Here is a 10,156-nt window from a genome sequence, read left to right as displayed (position 1 = left end):
TGAGCCTGCTTCTTCCTCTCCCACTCCCCCTGCTTGTGTTCCCTCTCTCGCTGGCTGCCTCTATCTCTGTCGAATAAATAAATAAAATCTTTAAAAAAAAAATCTTTAAAAAAAAAGGCATTTTGAGTAGAATGTCAAATTCACAGGCCTTTTAAAGATATATTACAAGACTTCCCAAGAACTCTTCCCCTGGCTACACCCCATCTCTGCTCCTGGGGTACAGGGAACCCTGGTGACTGGGTCTGGCTGACTGCTCAGCTGGAAGCTTCGTTTGGGGGGCCCAGAGAGCTCCCGTGCAGCAGTCTCATGAGAATGTTCTCGTTTCTCTTCTTTGTCCCCTCCTCCCCACTAACTTGGAGATGCTCGAAACTGCCGGAATAGTCGACCATCATACCTTTCTCGTTCCAGCATTTGATGCCTTGTGTCCGACAAATGCTCGAGACGATGTGGCATTCCTGGGGGAGAAGCAGAAGGAAAGCAGGGGTTGGACCTGTGCCTCGGAACCTTCTGGCTGACTCTTAGCTCCAGGGGCTGACAGATCCTCTCAAAGTTAAAGATGGCATTCCTGCGATCTTACCAGGCTCTGATTTTTGCCCTTGTCTCCCTCTTTAGGAAAAAAATATTGTCACATTATTATGTTTTGCTCAGCTCTCTAAACCCGGAAATCCAAGAAATCCCAAGGCAAGCGGCAGAAATGTGGCGTTTACGGAACAGTGAGATCCGGTTCAAGGATGAAAACATACACCAGGCAAGCTTGCCAGCCCCCTGCTGCCATCTGAGGGAGCTCCCTGCCAAGGCCCGGGAGGCAGGCGGTGGTCCCAGATGACGTGGACCCCCTTCCCCTTGGGGTCTGTCGTCCTGCTGCCCCGGCTCCTCCCCGTGGAGGACACAGGTCTGAAGCCTCACTCCCTAGGTTTGCATCCCGTGATGTAGGGAAGTCACTTCTCAGAGCCTCAGTGTCTGCATCTGGACAGCAGATATAATCAAGTGATTAATTATCATTATTCATCATATCACATCTCCAATTGCTGGGAGGGTCCACACAGAGACTCAATATTATCTTGTACAAAAAGTGTCCGCTAAATGTTAGCTATTGCTCCCTAAAGGAAGAAGGGAAAGGACCTTGTTGTGACAACCACTGTGACAGTGTCCCTTCGGGAGAGAGGATGGGGCTGATGTTACTGCTTCAGTCCTCCTCCCACCTCCCAGGCCACCCCTGCATCAGGGGAGGGAGCAAACAGAATAGAAGGAATAGGGGCCTTTGCCTATTCAAAAGGGTGTCAGGCTTCTCCTAGACTCCTGTCCCCCCCCCCCACACACACACAAGGAAGCAGGTGGGGAGGATTTTGCATCAGCAGGTAGTTTGCAAGGAAACAAAGGCCTCTTGTTACTTGCTTCTGACGTGCGGAGCCAGCTGGGCCACAAGGGAGCGTGTTTCCATAGGACCATGGAGGGGCAGACGGGGAAAAGCAGGGATGATCCCTTCCCCCATCCCTCCCTTTCCCCCTCAGATGGCCACCTTCTCCTCCCCCCCCATCCTGTAGTTCCTCTCAGCACAACAGGACCTCCTTTGAAGAGGAACTGGGACCCCAGTACTCAGCCTCAGGGGCGGTGAAAACCCCCAGGGAGCTTTTGAAAAACACCTGCGCCCAGGGCCTCACCACCCCCCCTGCAGTTCTGATCTGACTGGTCTAGGCCTCCTCCCCAGGTGATTCTACTGTGAGCCAGGCTTGAGAACCAGATGAGGGAGCTGCCGGCCAGGGTAGCTTGGAGACAGGAGGGATAGAGTGTCAGGGAAGGGGCTGCAGAGCCCCCCACCCCAGTTCTGTTTTGCTGCGCTGAGCACCCCAGCCTCAGGGAGTCCTGTTATCTCCAGAGCGCCCCTCGTGCTCAGCGACTTCCAGCCCTCCTTCTTGGGAATCCCAAGGCTTCTAGCCACACCTTCCCGGAGAGCCTGGAAGGAGTGGGGAAGGGAGCCAGCCCACCTGTGCCCCTCCCGGAAGTTTCACCGGCCTGAGAACAGATAAGGACCTTGTAGAGTAGACCTCCCCTATCCTGGGGGGCGGGGGGAGCTCCAAGACCCGCAGTGGTTGCTGAAACATGGATATACTGAACCCTGTACACACACAGTTTTTTCCTCTACATGCATGCGTAACTTATAAATGAGGCACAGTAAGAGACAACGACAATAATCTATAACAGGACGATCATAACAATACCACCTGAGTGTGGTCTCTGCAAATATCTTACTCTGTAAATATCACCCTTCTTGTGACAGTGGGCGATGATAAAATAGGCCAGGTGACTAGACGGAGGGCGGGTGATGGCTGCATTGTGACTTATCATTAGGCTCCCTGCTGACCTCTGTCAGGGGAGGCTCATCTCCTCCCAGACCTGGCGGGACAAGCCGAACAGCAGATAAGGAGGGACCACCGCAGCCCATTGCTCATAAAACAAAATCTCCGCAGTTTGGACCATTTGCTTAGAAATTCTGGGCCCTCGGATGTCCTTTCTTTTACAAAATAATGTTGACAACAGATACTGGCAGCTAAGCGGTGGCCTATAGCTATCCTCACCACGGCCCCCTCCCCCACCCATAAAAAAGACTTTTTGTTTTGTTTTTTTAAACACAAGTCTAGATAGCCCAATGCCTGGTAACTCCTGACCCAGATTCTTCTGCCGTGGGTAAATCCCTGGGCTGGGTTCCACTCTCTAGCCTGCAATGAGAGCACTCAGGTGCGGTAAGACCAGGTCCCAATGCTGCCCCCACCCCTCCCCGGGCTCTCCAGCTGGCCAGGCCATCCGCTTTCCCACCCCAGGTGGGGAGGGGGTCACATAGCCTGCTCCCCGCTGCCCCAGACCGCTGGACTTCCCACCCAGCCTCTCCCCACGCTAAATGCCCACCTCCTACAGGGAGGCCCTCCAGGCCAACCCCGGGGGTTCAGCTACATCGCAAACATCAGGGGAACAACAAGAAAACGGACAAGTTCTTGGCTTGTACTCGCTTTTTAAAAGATGAAAGACTTCTACAAACTTTGTTGAGGCATAATGGAAATTCAACAACCTCATATTTAAAGTTTATTAGATACTTTCACAGGATGTTGAAACGTGTTTCAAAACATCCTTACATACAATTTACAAAGGATTCTCTTTCTTAACATCCTCCACCTTTCAGTGCCTCGCCTTATGCAATTTCTGACTACGAGGAGACAAGGACCTCGGCACCAGGGCCTGGAGCACCCTTTGTTCCAGAGGGGCCAGGCTCATAAGGAGTTGCAGGTGTTTCGGATTGTTTTGCAACTTTAGATGCCTTTTGACCACGTTTCCTGAGAACAGATAACTAGCTTTCCTTTCATCCTGTTATGCCTGGAGCAAGGTTTGGCGAGGAGCCCGCAGTTGGGAAAGCGCTCCGAAGGGAGAGCGGGTCCCGAGGCCGGTGGGGGAGCCTGTGGGGGCCCTTGCGGCCTCCCAAATCCAGACTCCTGCACAGCTCGATCCGCCTCCCAGGCGGAAAACCAAATTCTTTTGAGGCTTCCTCAGTAAAACTGGCACCATCTCCTATCACACACAGGCTCGTTGGCTTATCCTCGCGGGGCACAAATGCAAGGAAGGTGCGCTGGGCGAGCGGGAGGGAGGGGAGCCAGAACGAGGCTCGAGGAGGGGAACCTGGATGGAGCCCAGGATCTGCCCCGGTGCCGGGGGGAGTCCGCGGCTTCGCCGGATCGCGCCCACACGGCGCTTATCAAAACGAACAGAGCAAACAGCGCGTGGGCAAGAGCGGGGAGCCGGGCGCGGGGAGGGCACACACGGAGCGGGCGGGAAAGGCGACCCGCCGCAGTCGAGCTGAGGATCCCGGCAAAGTTGGAACCCGGAGTCTTGGGTCCCTCCCCTCAAAAGCAGAGTCAGAGAAACGTGACGTTAGGGAGGGAGAGTTCCTGACAAAAACGGGGCTGTTTTTATCTGACTCAGACGACCCAGCCAAATCTGGACAACAGAAAGTGTTTCGAATCGCGGCCGGAGGGAATGAACCCACGAGGCTTTGTGGGGGAGCGGGTGGCCGGTGCGCAAGGGGCGAGGTCCCTCTCGGACCCCGGCAGAGGCTGTGGGGCCCGGGCGGCGCAGGTTGGTCGCCCGGGTGGAGGCTCTGGGGACAAAGGGCCGCGGCCCGAGTCCCCGCTGCGAGCCACCCCAGGGAGGCCGACGCGGCCGGTGGACTGAGGGGCACGGGCTGGGCGCCCCGCGCGTCCCCTGCGCGTCTCCGGAGCCACCCCCCGGTCGGACCGCGCCGCAGCCCCTACCTGGCTCCGGACCGGGGCCCCGGGTACCGCGCCACTGCCGAGGAGTACAGACTGAAGAGGATCCCCGAGCAGGCGGCCGCGAGCAGGAGCAGCAGCCAGAGGAGCTGGCCGCGCGGGAGCCCCATGCAGCCCTGGCCCGCGGGCGCCCCGTCCGCCGCCGTCCCGGGCGGAGGGGAGAGGCCCGGGTGGGCCGGGCCGGCCTCCCAGAAGCGGCCGCCCTGCCCCCCCCCACCCCGGCCCTGCCCTGCTCCAGCCCCCGCGGCGCCTCCCCGCCCTGCCGCTCCCCTCCTGCCCGGACTCGCAGCACCCTCGGGGGCCGCGTTGGCGGGTCCCGGGGGCGGGCGTGTCGCCCCCCGGCTCGCGGACCAGCCCGCGCCCCTCCGGCGCTGCCGTCTGCCCCGGGCACGTGCGCGGCGGGCACCCGTGGCCGGGGTTTGGGCTGGGCGCTGTTCCCCGGGCGGTCAAGGGCAGGCACGCACCGACCGGGGGGCCTGGCGAGGGGGGCGGGGCGCTGGGAGACGCCGCCACCTGCCGGGTGGGCCGCGCAGTGCTCGCTCCCCGCCCGCGCCCGGGGCTTTGGGGCGAATGAGGGGCGAAATGAGGGGCCCGAGCCCACCCTGGGTTGGAGGTGGCAGGCGAGGGGGTAGATAGGGCTCCCGCCGGGTTGGCATGGGTGGGGGGAGCTGAGACCACTCCGCCCCTCGTTCGGTAACCGTCCTGGGCCGCCAGGGCCCTCAATCACATTGCATTCCGTTTACAAACCCAGGCCTGCCTGGAGCTCTCAGCGGCAGAAAGACCACCTGAACCGCCTGGCAGGGCCTCTGGTGTCACCAGGTAGGGGGTCACCTAGAAGGGCGGGGCACCTCTGGCCCCTGGGCTCTTGAAGCAGAGCCCTCGAGGGAGTGAGCAGTAGGTGGGACGGTGTACTCTCCAGCAGGCAGCGTCCGGGGTCTTAGACCTCGAAAGCCTGTGAAATACCCTAGCCCCCAGCTGTCAGGAACTTCAAGGATGAGAGGGAGCCGGTCCCTTCCAGGAACGTTCTGCCCTCACCTGTTCTTCACCTGTGCGAGCAAGTCTGGGTGCAGCAACTGGGGGTGTGTCCCACTGCGAGACTTCCCGGAGGCCGGGGCCTGGGCCTGCGGGATGGGTCATTTAGGTTCAGCTCCTTCCCGTCCTCCTCTGTGGGCCTCCCAGGAGGCTCCCACGGTGGGATGGTTGGTTCTTCCCTTCGCGCCAAGACTGCCGCAGAGTGACCTGCACCTTGCTACCCTCCTGACAGACACTACTCAGAATCAGTGGTTTCCAGGCTTCCGGTTCCATCTTCGTGGGTGTTACTCATCAAAATCCCTGTAGATGTTACTTATCCCTTGATCAGCACCGTACCCCCTTTCTTCAGGGGTTAATAAAACATCAGCCCTCTCTCTGAGCCTGCGAATCCCATGTCCACCCTTGCCCTAACTAAATGCCTCTCCTACTTCATGGAGAAAAAGGGAATCACTAATAATTTCTCTCTCTCTTTTTTTTTTTTCCAATCTTTCCAAGTTTACTGAGACTTGTTCTGTGGGCTTACGTGTGATCTATCCTGGAGAATGTGCCCTGTGCACTTGAAAAGAATGTGTATTCCCCTGTTTTTGGATGGAATGTTCTGTATATATCTGTTAGGTCCATCTGGGCTAAAGTGTCATTCAATGCCAACTATTCATTTCTCCAACTTTCCATCTTTAAACCCATAAACTTGGCTCCCACCACAGCCCAGCCTCCACCTGTCTGCACTCCAGCCTTAAGGTGTGTGTGTTGGGGGGGGGGGTTCCTCTCCTGTGTGGGAGCTGGCCCCCACCCCCTGTGTTAATGACTCCAGTCTACTTCCTATGCCTTTAAAACCCCGCTCGGACCAAGGCCTCCCATCCGTCCACCCAGCATTCTCATTCCTCATCTACAACTTCACCCGGCCTCCATCTCTCTGCCCCTGTGTGTCTCCCAGCATGTCAGCCCCGAAACTTTATTTCCTGTCCAGGCAGGAAAGATTATGACCCCTGGGGGTCATCATCTGAGCTACTCTCTCATCATAACCCTGATTCCCCTGTGTTTCTGGCTTTCTGCCCAGCAAAACCCTCACCTGGGTTCACGCTCTGAGATCTGTCTGTGCGGCGTGCCCTCCTCCCTGCTACCCGCGCCCTGGCCTGGCTGACAGCTGCCGGGAGTATCTCCTTCCAGAGTCGAATGGTGCCACGGCACGTTCAGCTTCAGCCGGGCTCTCTCCACCTGCCATTTCCTGGTCCTTGGTTAACTCCAGCCATCCTCCTGCTCCGCTCTGGCTAGGGAAAGTCCATGCTGTCTCTGTGGTTACCTGCCGCACCCCTGAAACTGTCCCTTCGTTGACGCCACCACGGGCCTTCTCCATTCCCGAGGGAACAGACGTTTTCCATTCTAATGCTGCTACATCGCCCTCTGAATTTGAATTTGACAGTGTCCTTGTAGTTACTTTAGGTCTTTGTTAAATCCAACATCCGGCCACGGTCACAGGCAGTCCCCTCGGCCGTCTTTTTCCAGTGTGAGAGGAGAGTCCTGTTTTCCTGCTTTGCTTGTCTCATACGTTTTTGCTGGAAACAGAACATTTTAGATAATACATTGTAGCAGCTCTGGGCACCGGACCCCCACTCCCCATCTCAGGCTTATTTGCTTATTTAATGACTGGCTGGTGTATTTTAGTGAAGTCTCCCCCCACCCTGCCCCCCGACTCCCATGAAGTGTTAAACCTTTGATGTTGCCCCGCAGGGAAGTGTGGTTTGGGGTGTATGTCACCCTAGGTTGGCAGCGACCTGGGCTGAGTTCGCTACACGGCTTTCCCTGACCATATCCAGCTGTTAAGCTCCATGCGTTGCCATCCGACGATGGCTCTATGGTTTACAATAACGCCCTGGGGCAGAAGTTGCTCGATAGACTCCCGCTCCTCCAGAGGAGTGGCATCTGAGGCTAGGGTACCTATTCAGGCGTCGCTCTCCCTGGTGCTGTCCTGCAAACCAGCAGGCTTACACCTGAACGGGTACTTTCATCACATCTACCAGTCTCCTCCCGGTTAGTTCCCTTTCACACAACCTGCACTGTTTCTGAGAGCGCCCTTGGGCTTGAGCTTCTCCACCCTCTTTGCAGAGAAAGTCAGTTCCTTTGGGAAGAAATGAGGACCTCTGTATGGTATAGCCTGCTTCTGTCCCCCCGCCAAATCTCTGAGCCAGGGCTCGGGAGCTGGGGTGGGGACAATGGTGTGCTTCTCTCTGAGTGACACATTTAGGCGTTGAACATGTGAAGGATGGGAGGCAGCTTGCCTCTCCTGGTGTGAAACCGCCACCTTCACAAGCCAGGGCAGGGGACCGCCACGCTCAACATGACATCACGCTCAAAGCAGAGTCTCCATTTCCACGAGTGGGGGTGGAATAGAAGAAGGGAGTCCCCACCTCTTGGCCACACTCGCCCAGAACTTAGCCTCAGCAGCAGGGGGCTGGTGCAGGATGCTGATGTCCCGTTCCTCCCTGGAAGAAACCCTCTGACACGGAGCTGAGGGGAGAGGGGCCCTGTGTTCTTGGCTGCACCAATCTGGAGTGACGGTAGGGACAGAGGGAACAGTTTGGGCTCAAATACCACATGCGCTTCTAGAATTGTAGTGGATTTTCCTGAATAGATGTTTCTTCACTTGTGGATGCCCTTAGGACCACTTCTAGATACCGTAAATGGTTGTCTTTTCATACATTTTACCCGTACCGGAGACTGGGTCTGCGCAGTTCCTCATATTGTCATGCTGAAATCCTTCTTCTCCTTCTCCTTCTTCTTCTTCTTTTAAGTAAGCTCTAGGCCAAATGTAGGGCTTGAACTCATGACCCCAAGATCAAGAGTTGCATGCTCTATGGACTTAGCCAGGCACCCCGGAAGTCAGGCTCTTACGATGGTTTATGCAATCGTTACATCCTCTTGCTGGGTCGATCCCTTCTTTGTTATATAAGGTCCTTCTTTGTCTCTTGTTATAGTCTTTGTTATATTTGTTTTTATTTTTTTTAAAGATTTATTTATCCATTTTAGAGAGCACGTGCGAGCAGGGGGAGAAGCAGAGGGAGAGGGAGAGAGAATCTCTAGCAGACTCCCGGCTGAGTGCAGAGCCGGACATGGGGCTCACTCCCAGGACACTGAAAACATGACCTGAGCCAAAACCAAAATTTGGATGCCCAACCGACAGAGCCGCCCAGGCGCCCCAATACAGTCTGTTTAAAGTCCATTTTGTCTGAGGGGCACCTGGGCGGCTCAGTCAGTGAAGCGTCTGCCTTCGGCTCAGGTCATGATCCCAGGGTGCTGGGATCGAGCCCTGCCTGGGGCTCCCTGCTCGGCGGGGAGCCTGCTTCTCCCTCTCCCTCTGCCTGCCGCTCCCCCTGCTTGTGCTCTCTCTCTCTATCAAATAAATAAATAAAACCTTAAAAAAAAAGAAGTATTTTGTCCAACCTAAGTATTTCTAGCCTGACTTCTTTTTCTCATTTCCGTTTCATGGCAAATGCTTTTCCATCTCTCACTTTCAGTCTATATGTGACTTTAATCTTGCAATGATTTTTTGAAAGGATTTATTTATTTATTTGAGAGAGAGAGAGAGAGAAGGAGTGGGAGGGGCCAAGGGAGAGGGAGAGACTCTCAAGCAGACTCCACGCTGAGCACGGAGCCGGACATGGGGCTCCATCTCACCACCCCGAGATCACGACCTGAACACGAGATCACGCTTCACTGCGACACCCACACACCCCTCTTGCAATGCTTTTTGACTTAATGTTGGCTTCATCGTTGATTTGTTATCTTAAAATTCTATTGTTGATTCAAAGAAATTTGAAATACAAACTGGATATTTGGTGAGTCTAAGGAATTGTTCACTTTTTTAGATGTGATAATAGTATTGTGGTGATTTTTAAAGAGTTCTTACCTGTTAGTAAAACACACTGAAATAGTCGCAGTTCATATGAACAGTGGTGCCTGGGACTTGCTTAAAATAATCCAATCTGAGCTGTAAGCGAGGAGGGCATGGGGGCTGCAGATGATGAGGATTGGCTGTGAGTTGATAATTATATTAATAATTACATTGATTTTTACTCATATGAGCTGTGCAGTGGGAGTTCCTTATACTCTTCTACTTTTGTGTATGTTTGAAATTTTCAAAAATAAGATGTTATTTTTTTTCTTTTGTCTACATGTGAAATATCCTTAGTTTTTTTTAGAGACACAAGGTCATCATTAAGTTGAATTAAAATTTGGAAAGTAGGGACGCCTGGGTGGTTCAGTTGGTGAAGCGTCTGCCTTTGGCTCAGGTCACTGATCCCAGGGTCCTGGGATCAAGTCCCAAATCGGGCTCCTTGCTCAGCAGGGAGTCTGCTTCTCCCCCTGCTCGTGTGCGTGCCCACTCTCTCTCTGACAAAGAAATAAAAATCTTGAAAAAATCTTGAAAAGTGTATTTACATACTTTACACTTAAGATGTGGATGGATTATGGCTTTATAAAACCAGAACACCTCAAAACTTTAAGTACTCTGTGTTCTGAAACAATCCTGTGTAAGCATCTTTGTAAAAATATGTTTTTACTAAAATCAATTTTTATTTTTTCAGTCTCTGAAGTGGCATGAATTTCAAGCAAGTTTCTAATCAAAATTTATTAGATATTCTAATTACGTATCAGAGGCTGGTTTTGTCATTTCAATCAAAAGCACTTTGAGATGATTAACTGTTTTATGAAAAAAAAAAGCCATGATGAAAATTGTCCCAGTTGTATTTCAAGAATTTATAAAAAGACAAACGGAGGCACTGACTTGAAGCTGAGTGGGACCGAGCTCTCAAAAA

At 54.0% G+C, this 10,156-nt stretch overlaps 1 protein-coding gene across 4 annotated transcripts in view; it reads right to left on the bottom strand.

Annotated features, from left to right (window-relative positions):
- Positions 1–5,616, bottom strand: part of ST6GALNAC2 (ST6 N-acetylgalactosaminide alpha-2,6-sialyltransferase 2) — an 18,258-nt gene extending 12,642 nt beyond the window's left edge. The window contains exons 1-2 of one of the 4 annotated variants that reach the window (XM_040640166.1): positions 4,299–4,484; positions 395–455 (exon numbers count right to left, since the gene is read on the bottom strand). In XM_040640166.1, the coding sequence (XP_040496100.1) occupies positions 395–455; positions 4,299–4,423 (186 nt within the window). In that variant the 5' untranslated portion in view covers positions 4,424–4,484. Of the gene's footprint in view, positions 1–394; positions 456–4,298; positions 4,485–5,348 lie in introns of those variants that run through there. The other 3 variants (XM_040640163.1, XM_040640165.1, XM_040640164.1) reach the window with 3 other exon arrangements.
- Between the last annotated feature and the right edge of the window lie 4,540 nt (positions 5,617–10,156).

The sequence above is a fragment of the Ursus maritimus genome, unplaced genomic scaffold, assembly GCF_017311325.1.
Source record: "Ursus maritimus isolate PB19 unplaced genomic scaffold, ASM1731132v1 scaffold_24, whole genome shotgun sequence".
Taxonomy (NCBI): Eukaryota; Metazoa; Chordata; class Mammalia; order Carnivora; family Ursidae; genus Ursus; species Ursus maritimus.
This window is presented reverse-complemented; position numbering and strand designations above follow the sequence as displayed.